Source organism: Protopterus annectens, chromosome 12.part0, assembly GCF_019279795.1.
Source record: "Protopterus annectens isolate FY-2018-M chromosome 12.part0, PAN1.0, whole genome shotgun sequence".
In the NCBI taxonomy this organism is placed as follows: Eukaryota; Metazoa; Chordata; order Ceratodontiformes; family Protopteridae; genus Protopterus; species Protopterus annectens.
Window position 1 is genome coordinate 87,345,165 of NC_056746.1, and position 22,688 is coordinate 87,367,852.

Here is a 22,688-nt window from a genome sequence, read left to right on the forward strand (position 1 = left end):
CCTGAGTCTCCCTACAGGTGCCTCCTGAGCCTCCCTACAGGTGCCTCCTGAGTCTCCCTACAGGTGCCTCCTGAGTCTCCCTACAGGTGCCTCCTGAGTCTCCCTACAGGTGCCTCCTGAGTCTCCCTACAGGTGCCTCCTGAGTCTCCCTACAGGTGCCTCCTGAGTCTCCCTACAGGTGCCTCCTGAGTCTCCCTACAGGTGCCTCCTGAGTCTCTACCTTTCCAGTCCCTACAGGTGTCCCTGTAGTCTCCGTAACACAAGATTTCCTATACATAGATGTTTTTTCTCTGTAGCACCTTTACTGCATTTAAATACTCCAGTCATATCATCCCTGATTGGCCAGTCAGATAGCATCCTAAAAATCCAAATATTCACTGATTCCTTTGAGTGTAGTGGTTTTAGAATGCATGAACTGAACTGCGCAGCACCCTTTGACCTTTGAATGGCCTTTCTATAATGCATGAACTGAACTGCGCAGCACCCTTTGACCTTTGAATGGCCTCTCTCTATTCAATGAAATGAAGTTTTCACAGGCCTGACGAGGCCGACGGAGCCACAGCCTTTACATTTTGTGTACATCTGTTTCCTCCTGTGCTCAAACTTTGGTCCTGCCATGTTGTCCTTGAATGTAAACTATTATCCTAGCTGGATTTTTGTGTGTGCCTAGAAGGACCCAGGCATGATGTGACCCTCTCTACAACATACTCTTATTTTTATTTTAATCTATATTCAACACTACCCATGTTTTGTTTTTTAATTCCGCTATTCTGGCAGTATTATTGTACTGGATTTCTGCATGTATATCCTGATACATGATTTAAGGTGTTTGCTAACATGGACTCGATCAGTAATCCCCCACCTGGACTTATTGCCGATATAAGGCATACAACCACATAGTGGCCATCACTCAGCTACATTCAAGGAGCAAAATGTTAGCTCTGCACACATGAATGCTTGTTGTTAAGTCACATGTAACAGAATATAGTGCTGCACCACGGAGCTCCATGCAAATGGGTACGTTTGTTAGTCACATGTAATGGAATGTAGTACCACACCATGGATGTCTGTACACATGGATATAGGTTTGTAAGTCACACATAATGGAATGTAGTGCTCTACCATGGAGCTCTATGCACATGTTTGTAAGACACAGGTAACGGAATGAAGTGCTACCACTGACCTAGTCATGGTCAGCGCACTGCACTTCCACTGTACAGCTGTACACATGTATGCATGTGCAGACTTTCACATAGCTTGTAACCACTGTGACGTGTACAGCTAACACAATGACAGCAATTCAGATGGTGATGCTAATTAGCATCATTAGTACAGCCATCACACTGATTCTTGACAGTGTGATGTAAAGCATTGGTGCCATTTTGAGAAGCACCTCTTATTACCATATAACTGAAATAGAGAAATTTCGGTCAAAATTATGTAGAATGGGAGCTTCACAGTGTTAAAGGAAGAGCCTGCCTAATAAATTATGTCATCAAAACCAACAGTCCTTTGGGTGTGTTTCAATGACTGTGAGGAAAACATCAAGGTGCGTATATAACTGGGACGCATGACAGTGTTATGACACACTGGCTGTGAGACAAACCAAGCTGTCCATAACATTAACTGCAGCTGATAACCCTTTGCATATGGGGTGCGGGGGCATGTAACCATGGTTAGCGTGTGTAAATGGCCAATAACCATAAGAATGAAGCACTACTGTAGGTCATCAACATACATGGCCCATGTTTTATGGGCAAAGGTGGCACAGACAGCTATTATTAGGGCCATGTTTGGTAGGGTCTTGTGAAGAATATGGACGCACCTAACTAATGTGATCATACTTCATTCATTCTCAAGACAACTACGAACAAGGTTTTTTTTTTCCCTTCTAGCCTGGTCTTTCAAGTCTGTTATTTTGGTCTCTAATTATTTAATAATTTTTTCCTTATTTACCACTGTCTCATAGCTTGAAGATCACCATGCACCTCCTGAAATGCATCCTAGTGCTGTGTACATCTCTTCCATTTTCTTTTATTTCACTTGACGTGGTTTCAATTAAGTTAGACCTGTTGGGAAGTCAGGTACCCTAGCACAGAGCCTGGATATAAGTGGGATACTAGTCTGCCATCTTAAAGACACACTTGTGATCTATTTTGTCAAAACATGCATGGAATATACTTGTACTTGGGTGAGAAAGTAATTATTTTCTACTGTTTAGCTGTAGCATTTTTACTTAGTTATATAATTATTTATATGTAATGCAGAGTACTCCAGTGTCTCTTACTGAGAATATATATTCCAGTTTTGATGATATTGCCATATGAGAGATTTAATATATTTTATGCAGGATAAAGATCTTGCTTTCATTTTAATTGTCTGCCATGTCCCATAGAATTAAGTATATTTAACACAGAGGATTGTGATTCTCTCCCCCCAATTGCAACCATTTTCTATTTCAGACAATAAATTCACGTTGAGAGTACATAAAGCTGATTATGAGAGACCTGGTCATAATACTTTGTAGTACATAATGGTTTAGCTTTCCCATGTACTACTAGTTACAGAAAAAAAAAACTGTAGGAGCATGAAATATTTTACCTGCTTTCAAACTCTTTGAAAGCCAATAAAGCACTTGGCGCTGTCAGTCAGATGGTAGGCAGAATGTAAGTGCCCTTTGTTGTAACTTACAGCTTTAAAAGCTGTTAGATATTTCATTCTGCCACACATTTTCTTTGTAAGTGTGGCAGAGCAAAGCATCTAACAGTTTTCAAAAGATATTTTACCTTCTGCAGCTCCTGTTGGGAGGCTGGCAATGTCCAGTATTAGTCCCTAGCATGAGATGTGCTTTTGTTAAGCACCCCCTAAAGTGCTGTTAAGATCAGGCCTCATGTTAGGGACAGCCTTAATAAGTTTATCTTTTTCTCATATTTGGGTGTAATTGTCATGCTGCAAGCATTACACTGCATTACTAAAGTCACAGCTGGAACAAGGTTAAGGTAAGAATGTTTTTTTTTTTTTTATTTTATAAATTCCATATGGTTTATAATTCCATATGGTGTTACTGATATGATACTTCATGGTATATCTAGCCACAGCAAGGAAGTTAGTAGCTGTCTGCACACCACATTTATTCACTCCGATATTGCATGATGCAGTTTGACAAAGTGGATAGATTCATGGTAAGCATTGCACAAGGGTTAGAAGACAAGGGCTATTCTAAAAGACTGCATGAAATGCTATAATATTCAGTGGCCTGTAGGCTTCTATGGGCTAACCCCTATTTTGTCTTCAAGGAAGATATCCAGCAGGGGTCTAATTGAAAATCTTTGTTATTAGCACACTTGGAAGAACTGACAGTTGGTTGAAGGACCTTATGCTGAAAGTAAACAATTACTGGAAAAATAAGAATAAATTCTGCAGTGTCAGTGGTGCAACAGGCACTACACTCACCTTTGGTGCAGGAGGCTGTGGGTTCTATTCCCGCACCAGGCAGATGGATTGCTGATGCTGCAATCCACCAGCCTGACTTGATAGTAGCTCAGGTGTATGTAAAAGATTCCACAGCACCTGTTGAAATAATTAGGGAAAGTTTCACAATGCCCTGGTAGTATAAATACTACATCAATTCTTTCCTAAAAAGAGACTGCTAGCCTTGTGGGACTGAGTCAATAAAAGATAAATACAATAAAAAATAAGTAATTTTGACAACAATATCTGTGGAATAAGCTCTTGTTGGCAGTGCAACTATTCTCTTTAATTAACTTCTTTAAAAAAATAAATATACATACTAACTGCAGTCAGCTTAATTGTTGGCCTCTAGTTTGTAAATTTGACATCCCAAGTTGTGAACCTGATTTGCAGCAGGAATTTTGCCATCATCTCTGTCTTGAGTAACACAGTCAGTCATGGATGCTACTGTTTCGATGCAGATTGAATTTTCATTGCAGTGCGTAGAAGCTGAAGTCATGACTCCATTGTGGTTTGCAACACTGGAATCACATTTTTCCTGCTTACGACCTTGAATTTAGGTTGGTGACATAGTGACAAACGGATTTAAGAGCCTGTTTAAACATAGGTTTGTATTTCTGTCCAGCTATACTACCACCTCTAGTTGACAGGAGAGCTTTTTCTTGAGTATCCAGTTGTCATCCTAAAGGATGAAACGCATTTTCTAAGATGCTTTATGTACATTCTTGCATCTTCCTACTTTTTTCAGCCGATACTCTCCTGCTGTACAATCAAGACAAACATTGACCTCGGAGACTTACTTTCTTTGTACACAACACCTTACCTGTGTGCTTTGCATTGGTACCAGCGCTGACAACCTATTACCAGATAGGTCCCCCCCATCTTTATGGCTGGATTAATTCTTGGCTTAAAGTTTTGGGGTGACACTCCATTAGTGGGGCAAGACTGAGCTAGATTCAAATGCTACAAGCTATCCAACAGTGGATGGCTCTGCCATCTTCTTTTTTTGAGGGCGAAGATCACCTGCCCCCCCATACTAATATATGCAAACCCTAACCTTACCTCTAAATCTACCCTTGCGACTTTCTATAATACTACCATTATTTATATAAATTTGATCTAAATGTGTGGTGGGTTTTGGTATTCCAGTTAAAAAGGAAACTTTACGTTTCCTTTTGCGGTCAGATTTTTGTTATATTGAATTACTTCAGTTTCGATGTGTTTATATTGTGATAGTTCAGTCGTAGTCCATCTGACCCACAGGCTGCGTATCTTGTCCCCCTTCAGGCCTGCATATGATGCACAGCATGAAACCATTTGTTTTTGCATCATCAGTTACAGACTTTTACAGTATCACTCACTGTATCCTATAACCACGTACATATATTACCCAAGTCATAGTACAAGAACGTTGTTATCTGTAAAGACAGCTTCATTTCTTTGTTGGCCAAATGTTTATGCATATTTATCAGTTCATACTATATTCATGTGCCATCATCTTTCCTCCGGTGGGGTGCTGCCAAGCACCCCAAAAGTTAAATGAGATCACTAGCTGTATCTCATTCTCTTGGTCACTGCAGTATTACAATGTATTTTTAAGAGGGGGAATCTTAAATGTTTTTTTTTTTTTTTTTTTTTATGGAGGCATATCATTTCAACCATCAAACCCATTTTGTAGTTTATTATAATATATGGCATTCATTTGTAATTTGTTTACTCTGCTGTGATTTAATGTGTTTTATCTTGTTGTAGAGGAGCATTTTTAAAGTCTCTCTTCCAAATAAATGTTTCATTCTTTGGACTGATAATCTTGTAATCATATTGGAGGACTTTACCATTTCATCCTTGAAGCTGTTCTCTTAGACTGCATAAATTTTTCCAACTGCACATAAAAGATGTCTGCAGATTATTAAGCAAATGGCATGTGCAATTTAAAGTGCCCCCATAATCACTCTAGTCCAAACACATCATAAGTATGATCTCTCATTTCCCCTACTTGTGCTATCTGCTCCGTTGGACAAGCTCATGGCAATATAAGTGGAGGTTTTGAAGTCTTTCTTCTCTTATTGCACAGGGAACTTTGATTGATATTGTGTGACACGCACTGCATGATAAAAGCATTCAAAATAGTATTTTTAGTCATAAGAAGTTTTATTATTTTTTTTTTTTAAAGAGCATCACTGCTGATTATTTTTGATCTGCGGGGAAAAAAGCAGTGACATAGCAGTTCTGTGGTTTGATTCTTGCGTATATGATGCTTTAAGGGTTTGTTTTGCATGGCTATAAATACAAGCTGTTGGGCTAAGGTAGTTGCCTGGAGTTTGCCTACTTACTTTGATATGAGTTTGATTCCCACAACTTTCACCTCCATACTGACTCACTGTCAAGAAGTTGTAGAATCAGAACAGAACTACAGCTCAGGTGTGAAAATACAGTTCTGTATAATGGATTTTATAAAGTCAGTAAAAACATTAGTAAAACAAGTACATTAGTCTAACTGTCACTAACATTTTACAAGTGACCCAGTAACACATGACACTTCCTTTTTGTAGGTGTTTTGAGCTGATGTTTTTAGTGTTAAGGGGAAAAGGAGTGTCCTCTATTTCTCTGGAGGCCATTGCTGTACTCTGTGTTGTATGGTTAATAAGAACCATTAAATGATTAGCAATCCCCCTTTCAATTATTGCTCTGCCTTTCATAGTCTGCACATCACAACCATAAGGTGGAAACTGCTGCCTTGTTTTGCTGGATGCCTCCTGCGCCATCCATCCATCCACAACATCTTTTTCCCATTTTTGCCCATGGGGTCAGGGTGTCAATACCACCCCCAGGGCTACCCACCTGATGGTGTAAACCTTGGCTGATGAAGTGACACCCTGACCTGCAGTGCGAGGATATATATTGCAAGTGGGAATAAGAAATATTTTAGTCTGTCTGACACTGGTCTTTGCCAGGTTCCTCTTTCAGGCAGAGAATGTTTTATCTGTTTCAGGCTATATATTTTTTGGTATATTTATTTTATTTTTATTTATTCTTTGTTGACTTGGTTGGTCCCACTGGAATAGTAGCCTCTTTTCAGGGGTGACTCAAGGTGGTATTTATATTACTTGGGCTAATTTGGCCAGGGCATCAGAGAACTTCTGGTACTATTTTTGATGGGTGCCTTTTACATCTACTTGTGCTACCACCAAGTCAAGTGGATTAGTGAGTTATTTGGCTTCCATGGTACCATTATTAAAAAAAAAAAAAAAAGATGTCATGAGATAGCAGTGTTTTTGTAAAATAATGAATTTAGACAAACTGACAACAGTGGCACATCAGTCACCTTCACACAGGAGATTGTCCCATTGCCAGTACATTACTGTTTCCTCTATAATGTTGACAGAAAACCACCACAGGCAGTCGATACCCCAAGACTTTGGCAACTTTCTTCCATACAAGGAGTTTAACAGCCTTTATTTTGGGATCAAAAGTACAATTCAGCACCCTTCTTAGATCTTTATACTTAAGATGTTAATGCACATCTATGCATGTACTGAGGATGGTTATATAATATCAAGAAAAAGCTCACTGCACATACAAAGAACCTTCCAGAATTTGCATGCAAGGAATAATAAGCTCCTTCCAAGTCTCTGGAGTATTGTTCACCAGATTATATGTGATCCCTGATGTCAGCAGTTAACATTCTTGTTAGGTCAGGGCTGCTACCTTTGAGGGTGATATTGAACACGCATGCTTAAATATGGCTGTCTGTCTGGGCTGCTGGACACTTTTTGACAAGAGCTACAAATATGACAAACAGGTTAAGAGGGTGACTGAAGAGTCCGAAGGAACAGAGGTCAGCAGAGCTGTTGCTGCTGGCTCAGTTTATCTAACTGTATGACTCGGAGAAAGTAACTTAACCAGCTGGTGCTCCTGGGATGAGTCTGGAAAAAGGTCCAGGTGGATTAGGGCTCTACCATGGTGACAAGTAAAGAAAACATACATAGTCATTTCAATGTTTATATAGTTTTACCAAGTTTTATTTGTATAATATAGTTTTGCATTACTGGCTACTGTTTTATGACATGTTTAAAAATGACTTGCCTTATTTTCATTCATTTATTCATTGATATCTGTTTTTTTCAGTTCAGGGTTACAAGGAAGACACTCTGTGGGCAAAGAGAAACTAATCCTGAGCAAGATGCCAGTCTGTTATAGGGCATGGTAGACACACACACATATCAGGAATTATACCACAGCACCTATTAAAAACACATACTGATAAAGGGCGGAATGTGAATTCCACACGGAAGGCACCCTAGACCACAGCACGTATTAAAAACACATATTGATAAAGGGCGGAATGTGAATTCCACACAGAAAGTACCCTAGACCACCCCATTACAAACTGAATTCTATCTAAGTACACCATTGTGCTGCCTTCCTTCATTTTACTGTTTTTTTTTCCCGACAGTGTGCTGACGTATTATCTAATGACTGCATTTTCACCAAAAATAATGTTAGTAGGGGTGATGCTAATATTTCTTGAATTACAGATATCTCCTTTTCACTACTTTAGAGAGAAAATCACTGTTTACTGAGAGGATAATGTTGCTGGAGGCTTGTGGCAAACTCTCATGGTACAACAGTAACTTTGAACTAAACCAACAGGCAAAGTGGTGCCTTTGTGCGTTTCTTCCTCTTCCCCCTCAAAATCTTTTGGAGTAATATTTCAGAAGCAAGGAGCTCATTCCTAAGTTGAGTTGGTGAGACATAACTTGAGGCATTTATAGTTTATGGCATTATTTTGTAGGAGTGGGTGTGCTGTAAGATAAGAGAATAACCCTGGAGAAATGTAAATAATTAAATTAATTCTGGATAAAGAGGAAAAAACATTTTAATATAAGCAGGTAAGTCCTGCCAATTATAGTTGGAATTTATAAGTGATTCTGTTTTATACGTGCACTGATGGAACTTGGTTCTGATTCAAATGAAACAAAAAAAAACTCACTCAAAGATGGGTCACTGTGGTGTCTCCAGTCATTCGCTGCATTATTACGAGCTGCATGTTTTAATGACAGTCTGTACGCTGTGTGATAACGTTGAACAATCATTCTTTATGGTATTGACTTTCTCTATTGAAATCAATGAAGGTCAGAGGGAGCATCGGCAGAAATTGGAGTTCTGTATTAAAACTGCCAGGTACTAGCATATGGTACCTGCGCTTTCATTTTGCCATACCATGAAAAAAAAAAAAGAATTAATAGGGATTTATGGTTTTCATTCTCTGAAACAATGCTTCATTCCTTGCAGATTGCTATTTTTTGGAGTCATATGTAAAGAGCTTCTTGCAGATTTTGAAAAAAGTTTACACAGCCCGTGCAAAACAATTTTTAGAGACCAAACAAAAACAGACTGATTTTAAAAAGAAAGTTGATATTTATAAAGGTGAATAAATGTATTGTAGTGCATGGAACACTGTGATTACGCTCCAATATTCGAGAAAAGACAAATCATTTAAGTGCTACTATAGCACAAGACATGACCTTAACAAATGTTAAGCACCCCCTTCTTAACTTGTTAGGGTCAGGTTTCACTCTAGGCAGTTATATCTGCCAGTACTGACCAGCCAGTGACAGCGGCAGAATAAAAAGTGTTTCTGTCTGCTGTCTGTACTGGTAGTGTGTCCCCTGCCTAACTTCCTCTTTATTAAATTAGAAAGTAGCTAGAATAATGGGATGTGTGTTTTACTGCATTTTCTTAAGGATACAAAGTCTGAAACTCAAATGTATGCCATTATTTAGTGATGTCAGTCCTCAGTAATCCTCAGTAATTTGACCGAAAACCAAAGATTTTATGAGGAAAAGTCCAAACATATAAGGCAAAAATCTGGACATTCTTTGGAAATCTAGACATTTGATTGGCATGGCAAGGTGAGCGCAAACATGAAAGGACTGTGTTACACTGTCTTTCTGACAGTGCACACAGAGTGCGTTTTAGGTTTGAAAGACAGCAAAGCACTTAGCACTTCTTTTTTTCTGTAACTAGTAGTACATAGCCAGCTAAAGCTCTATGCACTACAAGGAATTATGATCAGATCTCCGATCATAACCTTTAATTACGTGTTCGTGACTTGAATGCCAAGATTCGCTTCCCGAGCTTACTTCGAGAGGGGATTTTTTTTTTGGCGTCCATGCCTTGAAAACAATAAGCGGGTTATGATCAGCGACCCAATCATAATCCTCTATGTTGAAGAGGTGGTTTGGAACACCTATTGGAATGTAGATATTACATCATGAGTAATTGCTAGTCCGCCAAGTATCAACAAGAGGAAGTCCAATTACTTGTGAAGCATAAACAGTATGAAGTAAATATAGTTTCATACAGCAATGATGCCTAAGTTTTGTAGAAATGTACATTTATGTGGCGTTAAATTTGCTTTGTGGTGTTACTTAAAACGGCATACTCGGGCATTAGGAATTATACCTATCTAGTCTGCTTTAGTATTCATTTCAGAAAAATAAAATAAATAATGATACCAGAGAGCAAGTTTTTTGAAAGTGTTTAGCTGCCCGTTAGTGAGAACAGATTTGTTTAGTGACGAATCACAAGGCATTATAAGGACAGAATAAACTTCATCTTGCTATATTATCCCATCTAACGTTTTGTATTATAGATAGCACTGCACTGGGTAATGCATCCCTTTGCTTTAGTATACAGTTAGGGTCAGGCCACCATATGATAGGTATTTAATGAAAATTAAAGTCTCATCTACAGTGTGCTTACATTTATGAATAGGTTCATAGATTAGTACTAAGCTAACTGCTCTTGAAAACCATTTTAAGCCTAGCCAATTATCCCTTGTGAGACTCAAACCCTGCACCTTGTGTTTGTAAGGCAAACACCTTAACCATTACGCCACCCTCCCAATCCCAATTTCATTGATTGGAAGCAAATGTGAGGCTGACAGTGTAATCACTGCAGGACTTAGAGGAATGAAATTCACTACATAGACAGATTCAGTATAACACACTGGTGAATTATCGCTAGAGTCAAAAACAAATTTTGGAATAAAGACATTACTGTATATAACTCAAAATAGAAACTTGCAGTCATATACCGGTGGCCTCCTCTATCCTCTGCTGTCTGCACATCATCATAAGTCTCATTCTAGGAAACCGTCTTAAGTCTCAGTCTAGGAAACTGCTTTATAACCACTCTCTTGCTGTCCCCATATCTGTTGACGCGCTTTGGATTGTTCACATGTGTAGCTTGTTTGACACATTTTACTATTTCTCCCTTTATGTTTCATACATTATTTATTAGTTCCAAAGACAGATATGCAGAAGCTTCTAGGATGGGCAGAGGTGTCACGTCAGTATATGATGTACTTCCTGACTCTGCTGACCAAGGATATTTGACCACTTTTTTCCTGTAATCCTTCCAAGTGACTAAAATGAAGCTTCAGTTTTTTTTTCTCTTCCGCCTCAGTATAACTTAATATTTCTGTCATAAAGGTGACAGGTCCAGAAAAAGCTAAAACCCAAAATCTCAAGGAGGGGCATCCACTTAGGAATACAATTAAGCAATATTGCCATTACAGCATTTGTCAAAGACTGCAGTTGGCAGTACATAGCCAAGGTTTGACACTGAAAATGAATGACTAAAGCATTAAACATCATTTATAATAGTACATTATTAATGCTTTAATATACAGTGTTCACTTTATTATAAGTACAGAGTTGTATGTAGGCATATCACACAGCTCATGGCAATATAAGATGTTACAAAAGTCTAATGAATTATGGGTTAGCTTACGAATGTTGCATGGCTTGTACTCCCAAAAATTGATGGGGTAAATAATAATTGCATCACTTGTGCTAAAGGGAGTATCAAATGAACCAAACCTGCTCATTTTGGACTGGAACCTCCAGCAGCGTGAACCCTAAGAACTAGTGTACCATTGCCTTATCCTATGTTTCTGTCACATTAACATTTACTTTTTTGTACTTATGGTCTTTGAGTGTTTTTTGAAAGTCAGTAATTGATCTATATACCTAGAGCTTGGAAATTGTTCCAAGTAGTATTTGTCTTATTTAATTCCTTATATATATTGAAACTAATGGCCTCCAAAAGTAGTCCTTCCATTTTTGCAGCAGGAATATGCTTCCTAAGCCCAATTCTAGGATATAACTATGATGTAAATGTTTCAAGTTACTTATCCTTTACCTGTCAGAAAAACACAGGGGTGAGAACTTCTACCTTTAAAAGGACCTATATAGGTTTACACTACAGCTGCCCAAACTCTCAGACGAGCATGAGCTCTTCATCACAAGGTAAGTTCATTGGGTAGCTTAACTCCTAAACAAAGAGTGTGTGTTAATTCCAAAGTTCAGGTTGTTATATTGCCAAACCTGCCTTGGTCCAGTAAAAGGTATGACATCACCACTGTTATACTATTTCCTGCCAGTGGACCAGCATTGCATTTCTCCTTCTGTTTCTTCCCTCTTAAATGAAGTAGAGAGAAATGTGGATTCTAAGGAACAGTTGAGTCCCTCCACCAATTACAGGCATTCATTTAGTGGTCTGTTATTACTCCAAGCAGCTGAAATCAGTAAGGTGTTATTTTTGCACTAGAGTGCAAGTACTAGTAAGACGTCTGAGCCTCAGCTGTAGTGGTTACACATTTTGAGTTCATTTCATTATTACCAGTGTTTTACAGAAAGTCATTGAATGCACTGAGTTATCCCCAGAAATGCTGTAGTTAATTGGTCTTATGTTTGCATTTTCATTTTTTTTCTTTTCATGCTACCTAAAGTTCACCCCGAACCGCCAAAAGATCTGATGGTTCCACAAGAGGATGTGCAATCCCGGAGCTTACTGTTGCGTTGGGTCCCTGGTGGTGATGGATCTTCCCCAGTACGGTACTTCACAGTTCAAACCAAAGTGCTGCCTGATGGGGAATGGCAGACACATTCATCTTTAATCAGCCACGAGGCTAGATCGTATGTGGTAGACAGGTATGACATACTGTTTGAAGATCTAATAAACTGCAGACTGAAGGAAGACACATATTTGTAACCTTTCTTCCAATTTTTGCAAAAACTAACATTTTTTAAGCTTCATAAAAAGTAGTAACTAAGGTCTTTGTTTAATATCTGCAGTATGTATTTTAATGTATTATCTTGTATAAGTGAACACTGATACTTTTAGGGATAAACCCTTGGATGAAAATTGTCTTAGCACAGTGCTGTTGTAAAAGAGGTGAATAAGTTAAGTGGTTTTATTAAAATTATGATTTGCCTTTCTTGTAGAAGTAAAAAAGCTTCTTAGGTTAAAGATAGACTGTTAGAATTCCTTGTTCTTTTAGTCTTGAATTTTGCAAGTGAGCTGTGAAAAACACTCCTCTCCTCAGCTTTTCTTTTAATAAACAAATGTATTTCTAGCAAAGGTCATTGTCTAATAAAAGAACTATGTCAATGTTTTGCAGTTTGCTGTCTAGTATTGACGCCAATGTTTAAATTTTATTTTGACATTATTAAACTCTCCTCTGATGCGAAGCTGCAGTGGTACAGCAGTAGCGTTGTTGCCTCACAGCAAGAGGTTCTCCTGTTCGATTCTCAGCTGGAGTGCCTTCTGTGTGGAGTCTGCATGTCCTCCCTGAGGTCGAGTGGCCTTCAAAAGACATGCATGAATGGGCGTGCCTTCACTGAAGGTTTGAAGTAGGGCTGGCAACTCAGCCCCATAAAAATCAACTGCCAATCATTAGCGGACCAGAGTTCCACTGTGGCGACCCCTAACCGGGAAAAAGCCGAAAAGACAAACATTAAACTCTCCTCTAAGCTGAAAGAGTTGCAATTCAAATATTTTTCTGTTCTCCAAACTTGTTAATAATTTCAGCCCCTAGACTGTCCATTCTCCTCAGCTCTTTCATCTTTGTAGTTGAAATAGCTAGAGATTGCTCAGCATGTAGGGATCAGCTGTCATTTGCTGCTGTTGAGGTCTCAAGTGCTCCTTCCCCTCCCCTCCCTCCAAGTGGCAGGCCGATATTGTGATGGAAGTGCATGCATTGCAGTTCACACTGACACATCAATATCTATTTGGAATCTCAGATCCTTGATGTTGCTTTCCAAGTCTTTCTGTGGTCATGGATATCTGTAGAAAAAGACAGAATTCCCTGAACTTAGTCAGGAATTAAATTTATAGGTAGTCATTCCTTCATGTTCAGCTAGATTCCAAGCAATGTAGATATGATTTAGTAGACCATTTACATTGGGTAGCTGTACAGGTTTCCTCTTCTGAGCTTAGCAAAGTTCTGAAATTTCAAATGCTCCACACTCTGAATCCTATGCTTCTGATTGGTCATCTCATGTGGTCACACAACAGCTTATCAGGATGCTGTCAGCACCTACTGTCCCCAGTTCTTTTTTGCCACTTGCGAAGTTCAAATTACATTCTTAATACATACCATTGGAAAGATGTCCTTCCATATCATTGTTGCAGTATACATTACCTAAGGGATCTCTTGCCAAGGATAGCCCAATGTCTGACCAGCATACCAAAGCCTTTACATCCTCTGAGCATTGTACATCAGCTGTATACTCCCTGTCCAGGTGTAGGTCAATCAAGGTGGCATACACATGCTGGATACTCAGAACTTCTTTGCCCCCCGCCCGAACACCACAGTTGAACATTGGTCTGAATGCCCTTCAGTGACCTTGTTTCTACTGAGCCATTTATTGATACATGTCCTGCTGGGGTTCCTTTTTTTTCTTCCATTCTAAATATTCCTAACGTCAGGATGCTTTCTCTTCACTGTGTTTCCCCTGTTACTTCCAGAGAACTTTTTGGTCTGACTAGACGTAAAGGATGCAAATCTTCATATTTCCATTCACCCTCTTTTCAGGAAGTTTTTACATTTTTCTGTTTCCTCCTCTTATTTTCAGTTCTGTGCTTTGCCCTTTGGTTTTTCCATGGCCCCATGTGTGTTCACGAAATGCCTGACCCCATTCATAACCTTTTTGGAACCATCTACACCGGTCAATAAAAAACCTGGAACTAATAGGGTGTGGGTTTTGTTCACAGTGTAGGTTGATTTTGGTGGGGGATTATAGCAATAACCCACGCCTGGGTGTGGGTAATGCTAAATTTACCCACGGTTGGCGTGGTTTGGTCCCGAGGCGGCCCGGACCAAACAAAGCCAACCGTGGGTAAATTTAGCATTACCCACACCCAGAAGTGGTTATTGCTATTATATGACATTATTTAAGAAAAGAAACTATTCCTTTTCTTAAATAATGGCATAGTATAATGCCTGTTTACTGCCCTTCCGCAGATGCCTGGCATCCGGCAGTTCTGATGTACCGCGCCTGCGCAGTACATCAGAGTTGTGCAAAAACGGAGAAAGCAAGATCTCCGTTGCTTTTTAGTCTCGCTATGTTAAATGAGTTTAACATAGCGAGACAGTTAAAATAAGCAACGGACATCTCCGTTGCTTATTTTAACTGTCTCGCTATGTTAAACTCATTTAACATAGCGAGACACTAAAAAGCAACGGAGATCTTGCTTTCTCCGCTGTTTTAACATGTCTATGTTAAATGGGTTTAACATGGAGACAGCTTTAAAATAAGCAACGGAGATCTCCGTTGCTTATTTTAAAGCTGTCTCGCCATGTTAAACCCATTTAACATAGCGAGATAGTAGAGTATACTAATGGAAAAGTCCGGGACCGGACCTTTTTCCATTAGTATAACTCGATTTACAACGGGCACGCTGGCCAATCAGCGTGCACGTTTTGGGGGGATCATGGTATAATATGTGATTGTTAATGGAATACCTCTTAAAGCCACTTTTGTTTGCAATTGTAACACCATAGGGGTGATTTATCTTGCCATTTGTCAAAAATGTTCTGGGTTTTATATTAGGAAAACCCAGAGGAAACTGGGGAGGGGGAACGTACAGTATATATGAACATTCACTGGATATAAGGAAAAATAAGGCCAGTACTTCCCTTGCAAAACATATTAATAATAACCTCATAATTATTTCCTTTTCTTTGGTTTGGATCATGTGGTGAAAAGCCCTAGGGGAGGGTTATGGGAAGATTGATTAGAGCAATGTTAGTTGTTATGGCAACTAAGACTAAATGCTTACGCCCCTCAGAGTTTAATGAGCAGATATCTATTGGAAGTCTAGTAAGATTAAGATCTTATAAAGTATAAGTTTCTTCTTTTACACTAGTGTTTAGACATCTGTTTTTATACAAGTGTTTTTATATGTGTAATTGAATTGCTTTTACTCTATTTATATGCATGTTTCTTCAATTCATTAGACAATGGGTGTGTGGAATCATGTGATTGTTAACGGATTATTTAAAGTGTTGGTATTTCTAGTTTTGTACTCTGAAGAAGTCTGTTAAAGTTCAGACGAAAGTGCTCAGTATTACAATAAACTGGTCTTCATTTTTAGTTCATCCTCATTCTTCTTTTTGGTCCAGTTGGCTCTGTGGATTGTTTTCCTTTTTTATTCTTTTCATGGTAAACAGCTGTCTGCTTCAGTTTGAGCTCATTCGACAAGGGCATTAGCCTCTTCTGGAGCTTTTTTCATTGTCTTCGGTACTAGATTCATCCTTGAAGCTGCTACTTGGCCCTCTGTCCACAGTTTTGCTGAACATTACTAGTTGAATGTCACTTCCAGAGCCAGGGCATTTGCCAGGGCTATCCTTCATGTGTTTGTAGAAGGTGTCTCTGTGCCTTCTTTCTCGCATCCTTTACAGTAACTTTGGTACTTTCCCTTAGGTTGATGAATACTGCAACAGTGATATGGAAGTACATAGTACAGTTGTGTAAAATCTTACCATAACAGTAGATGTCCTTCTCATCACTGTTGCAGTATTCTGACCCTCCCTCCTGCCCCTTATTTATCTTTCTTATTTTGGGAACAGTTTGTTGGCTGAGGGTGTCTTTACCACCTCACCTTATTTTCTCTCATGTTCTGCTTCCTCATGGATGTGCATATTCTGCTTTCTCCTGGGGTTGCTTTAGTTCTCCTAGGGCACTGCATTTCTGAGTCTTCACAGTCCATACATCACCTTTATGCCCTGTGCCTGAGCAGAGATATGGCTGACATACAACACTGGGAGGATGTAAAGACTTTGGTATACTGGCCAGAAGTTGGTCTACCCTAGGTAGGGGATCCCTTACGTGATGAGATCTGCAACAGTGAAAAGAAGAACATCTACTGTTATGGTACAATGTTACACAACCACACAACTGTACTTATTGCATTTGTTGCCAAAAATGCAGACTTTTCTAAGTGCTTCTGTTGCTTTCAGCTCACAAGTCAAGATCCACTCTGGTACTGTTTGTACTGAATGGAGTAGACATGTAATGTAAATGCAGACTTAGCTCCTGCTGCACACTGGAAGAAACTTAAGGCATTCATCACAACCCAGGAAATGGCAGTTGGGGGGGGGGGGCTAGTGAGGTGATAATGTGTTTGAACTTTGTCTGTGTTTGATCAGTGAAAGAAATTAAGGGGTCAAAGATCCAGGCATCAGTCAAAATACTAGTGTGTTCCTCTGTGAGATGGCCTTTCCACTTTTCCTCATGTGTGATAAGCTCTCCAATAAGTAGGAAGGAACTGATCTCACAAAAGTCATTGGCTGAAAACAAAATATCAGCAATACCAGGCTACAACTCTTACCACACTTTTCGGCCACAAAACCAAGACCGAAACACTAAAGATGGGGGAGTGTCCATATTCACCAAGGATATTTACAGCTCCAGGCTAGTTGCCCAACACAATGCATCTGAAATTCTCCAGGTGCAACTAACACTATGTAAGACTGCAATCCAAATTGTAGCTTGCTACAGATCCCCCACCATGCCCCAAGATTCTCACTACACTTTTCTAAACGTACTGGAAAATATTAAGATACAACCAAACACCCTAATACTGGGTGATTTCAACTACCCTGCCATTAACTGGGAAAACTACTCTGGTACCAACTCCTTTTCCCAACGGTTCTTGGAATTCATAAATTCCAATGCCCTGGATCAACTAATCCATTGTCCCACCAGGGGCTCCAATATCCTAGACCTGGTCATTACCAACATGGGAGATAGATGCTCCACACCAGTGGTCACCCCCTCATTGGTCAGGTCTGACCATAAGCAAATCACCCTTGACATCCACATCCCACCCCCCAGTAAGGAAACCTCCTTAAAAAACTTCTCCAAAGCCAACTTCATGCTACTGAAGTCAGAAGTGACGAACCTAATGACACCCATGCCAGCAGGATCTGAAAGTTCTACTGCAGAATCCTGCACTAAGGCACTGTACGAGCACATCCACTCGTGCATGAATCGTGCCATCCCAAATAGAGACAAGATGTTCTTCTTCAAAAAAAGGAAGCCAATCTGGTGGTCCCCTGCTATAAACAAACTATACAACAGAAGGAAGAAACTGTTGCAGAAAAGAGGAAAATCCCAGGATGCAAAAATCTCCCTCACCAGCCTCAGTAAGAAGCTGAGATCCTTCATAAAATCCTCAAAAGCTAGTTACGAAAATAAAATTGCCAAAGATTCCAAACACAACCACAAAGCATTCTATAGTTATGTCAAGAATTTAAATGGCAATGCTCAGATCTGCTCTGAGCAACAACAGAATGGCAAAAAATATACTGATCCCAAGGATATTGCCAATATCCTGGCAGATCAATTTATTGCCAACTTCACCCCCCTCTGACCCCCTAAATAGCCCATCTCAATACCAAAAGATTGGCAAATTCCGGTAATCACAGCCACACAGGTAGAAACCGCACTCTCCAAAGCTAAGAATACAGCATCCATGGGACCAGATGACATCCCAGGCTGTGTACTACATGAACTACAAAATGAACTGGCACCTCACCTAAGTGTCATGTTTAATTATAGCCTCACCTCAGGCTTTGTATCCCACTACACAAGTGGGATCCTCCTTGGATCCCAGGAACTACCGACCCATCAGTCTGACAAGCCTGATCTGCAAGGGCTTGGAACGCATTATCATGGAACTTATAAACAAAGACATTGGCAACCTTCAAACACTGGACCCCACCCAGTTTGGGTTTGTGAAGGGCCAATCTTGTCTCCTGAATCTGATTGACTTCTTCGAATCAGTCTCCAGAGCTGTGAACGAGGGTAAGGCGGTCCACCCAGCCTATCTGGACCTCGCCAAGTCCTTCAACACCATCCCCCCAATCTGGAATCATAGATAAACTTACTAAGCTGGGCATAAATCCCTACATCACTCGATGGGTTGCCAACTGGCTTACTGACAGAACCCAGACTGTAAAAGTAGCCGACTCCAAATCCAGCTCCAGAGAAGTGGAGTACCTCAGGGTTCAGTCCTGGGACCACTCTTGTTTGGCATCTACTTCTCTGAAGTACAGGCCAACACTAAGGGACTCAGGCTAACAAAGTTCGCAGATGACTGCAAACTGGGAGCCATTATTGAATCCCCAAACGATGTGGATATTCTACAAAAGGGCCTTAAAGAAACAGATGCATGGTGCCAGAGCCATGGGCTCAAGCTTAATGCCAAGAAATGTATAGTTATCCCCTTTGGAAAAAAACATGTACCCATGAATTACCACATAGGTGGCAGTACACTAAACATTGAAAGTGTGATGAGAGACTTGGGGACACAGGTGGACAGTGGTCTCACTTTCGATAACCACATCACCACAACAGTCAGGAAATCCTTCTATGTGGCACACCTCATCACTAAGGGCTTTTCATCCAGAAAAATGGAGGTCATTGTCCCACTGTACTCATCCCTCATTAGACCCATTATAGAGTATAATGCCCCGTTTGGTATGTACCTCACAAGACATCTGCAACAGCTGGAAAGGCCACAGGAATACCTCACTAAAAGAATCACAGGCCTAAAACAGATGCCATATGCTGACCATCTAAAAAAACTCCAGCTATACTCTGTGGCATATCGTCTACTCAGAGGTGATCACTGCTTAACATACAAGGCCATGTCAAACCCTGAGCTGTTGGACATGCTCCACTTAAATAAATCCCAATCCCTCAGAGCCACACGCTCCAGGTATCTAAACCTTGTCATCACAATGAACAAAGCATGCTGGAGGGATAGGTTCCTGACCCAGAGACTCCCCATACTCTGGAATAGACTGCCCATACATGTCAAGCAGAGCGCCTCCTTGGCCCTCATCAAAAGGATCCTTGATGATTGGATGAGAGATAGGAAATTCACCCCAGGGATCATGTCAGTCACCCTGCTAGACAGAGGTCCAGAGAAGTAAATATTGTGGGAAGAAATATCCAGGGAATTGTTATGGCTAAGCTTGTATAGGCCCTAGGGCCAATAGCCTAATACCAACCTATGAAAAGTAGTGAGAGAGTTGCAGTCTTGGCAAAATATCTTGGTGTGTGTGCCATGGGCTTTCACTACTGGCTTTCTCAATTTGGAGCATCCAGAGCTTGACTTATTGCATCTGAGTGACGCCTCCAGGTGCATCTGCAGTTAACTCCTACTGACGCCTCTAGGTGTCAAATATTGCTTGTTCATATTTTCATCAATAATTCCAAAACCATGCTAGATAGAATGTTTTAAAATATTTCAGATTAAAGCATATACAATAGCAAACTCAACTGCATTAATATATGACCTCTGTCTAATGCAGGTAAATAGATACTAACTGTTGTTTTTATGATATTAATTTATATAGATATAATTTTAAATGTTTTCTAAATATCTCAACAACCAAGTAACACAGACAGAACTCCTTAGCCTCATATGAAAGCTCTCAGCTAGATGAATAAAATGCTGCTAAAAGTATGTGTGTAACGTAAGTGGTTGTTGAGATATTGTACATCGTTTACAAAATATTACAAATGTAATAGTTACCGTGTTTATAGTGACTTATAAAATTTGGTTTAAGACCTAGAACCTAAAGGATACTACCACTATAAAAAATGGTTTGTGCTGAACATGAAGTTCTCTTAATAGTCTTGATTACTGTGTTCATCTGTTTTATCAGACTTCTAAAATTTTGGATGTTATTTACTTTCTGTAATCTATTTCTGTCATCGTTCTTAATATCTCTGTCAAGTAAAGTAACGCTTCCCTTAGATCATTTTCTTCCAAACTGAGAGCACATTCTTTGCTCTCTGTTTCCTGTGGGCATTCTATAGAAAGTTCCGGAATGTCCTGCTGTGACATATCTTCTTCAGATCCAACCTGCGCCATCTGCAATTCCTTCATATCTGAACTCACTGGCCTATCACTCCACAATATTACCTGCATCACGGTTGCCACCGTTTCCTGCTCCATCCCTTGTACAATTTCAGTTGAACTTCAGTACTGATTTTCTACTGAAGGCCCAGAGTATCTTCATGTGGCAAGTCTTCAGATGTCTCCCGCCCCACCATTTTCTCCTTAATTTGGGGACTCCTCCTTCCATCATGCTGTGTCATCCCTTGTGTTGGATTTTTTACACTAAATCCTTCACTTTGCAGGTAATCCATGACTTCAGCTTCTCTGTCTTTAATGTCTTCCTTACTAATCCTCTGTTCTACATTTCACTTTGTTTTCTAATTTTTTTGGATTGTGGAATTTTACATATCTGGGTGCCCTTGTCTGTATCTATTTTCAGATATCTTTGGTGCTTTTTTTTTTAATAGATTTTTTTTTTAGTTTTGCTATCTCCTTTGCATAAATATTGCACCATATCAGATGCACCCCCCCATAGCCATATATTTCTTTTTTATACCCTTCAAAAATCTCTGCATTTTGTTCTTTATATTTTTGCAATTCCTCTGTGGCTTCTTTTTTCTAGGTGGTCCAGAGTTTCTTTGTCTATGTAATATTTTACATGGGTCTGTTGTATTAATGAATGCAAATTTGCATTTGAAGCTTTTGACAGCTTTTCTTATGCAAGTATTTTTCGTTCCTCTAATTTCTGTCTTAATCTTCCTGAATATCTTTTGTCTTGTCGGGGACTTGACCCTGTTCACCCAGTGTCCAACGTCTGCTCGATGTCATTATACTCTTTGGGGGTGCATGTACTATCCCATTTTACTCCTTGGGGGTGCACGTACTACCCCAGTTTACTATTTGGGTATGTACATACTATCCCTTATCAGAGCTGGAAGGAAGGGAGTGTTTCCTTTTCCCTCATTCAGAGGGAGACGTGGGTAGTGAGACCTTTCTTCTATGTAGCTTCCCTTTGATGATTTCTTCCTTGGTGGTGAACTCTAATATTGACTGGTCTGTTATGCATGCCCCTTCCTTTTAGTAATGCTGGGAACTCCGAGTCATCTTCCTCAAGGCACCTTCCTTTAAATATGCCAGTTTTGCAGTCTGAAATCATTTGTATGTAGATGATTCTGTTCTTATGTAGTGGAATTTCCACTATATCTCCAGAATGAATGAGATGCCTTCCATTTTAAAACATTCTAAGATAAATTCTGCTATCATCTCTGGCTCTACATAGATCAGAGACACATCAATGGCTTTGCAACATGCAAAGGACCAGGAGCCTAAAACCTTTGAACAGGACACAAAAGAGGGTGATCTTTTCTGCCACTTTGGGTGTCAGGTCCTTTAGGTACTTGTGCCACTTTGGGTGTCAGGTCCTTTAGGTACTTGTGCCACTTTGGGTGTCAGGTCCTTTAGGTACTTGTGCCACTTTGGGTGTCAGGTCCTTTAGGTACTTGTGCCACTTTGGGTGTCAGGTCCTTTAGGTACTTGTGCCACTTTGGGTGTCAGGTCCTTTAGGTACTTGTGCCATTCTCATTCCTGTCTTGCAGATTAAACTCAGGAACATTTAACAGATCTGACCGATTCCAAAACCAATGCACCTTGCTCCTGTGGAAAAAAACATTATGATGACCGCCTTAGTGGGTGTTCTTGCAACCTACTTTAACTTTGTGTTAATACTGTAGCCAGGACCGCAGGTTCAGGTATGTGTCTGTCATGATTCAAGCTATGCTCTTTCAAGGATGAGATGAGGCAGGAATTTAGGGTTTCCCTTTATGGGGTGAGGTCCTTTTTTTTTACAGGTTTCTTATGATCTAGTTGAAGACATCCAAAAGACAAAACAGGCATGGACTGTTGTAAATGGCGTTTGTGATGAATCTTCACCAATTTTCTTATTTTTGTAAGCCTACCCAGTCTCCAAGGAAAAAAGAAAAAAAAATCCCTTCCTTGTATAATGAGGG

The 22,688-nt window shown here is 39.9% G+C and overlaps 1 protein-coding gene across 1 annotated transcript in view; it reads left to right on the top strand.

The window, feature by feature from the left end:
* The window catches only part of SDK1 (sidekick cell adhesion molecule 1), a 2,805,673-nt gene that overhangs the window by 2,477,914 nt on the left and 305,071 nt on the right, over positions 1–22,688 (top strand). Inside the window, exon 29 of the mRNA XM_044089098.1 lies at positions 12,272–12,473. Coding sequence (XP_043945033.1) covers positions 12,272–12,473 — 202 coding nt within the window. The remainder of the gene's footprint in view (positions 1–12,271; positions 12,474–22,688) is intronic.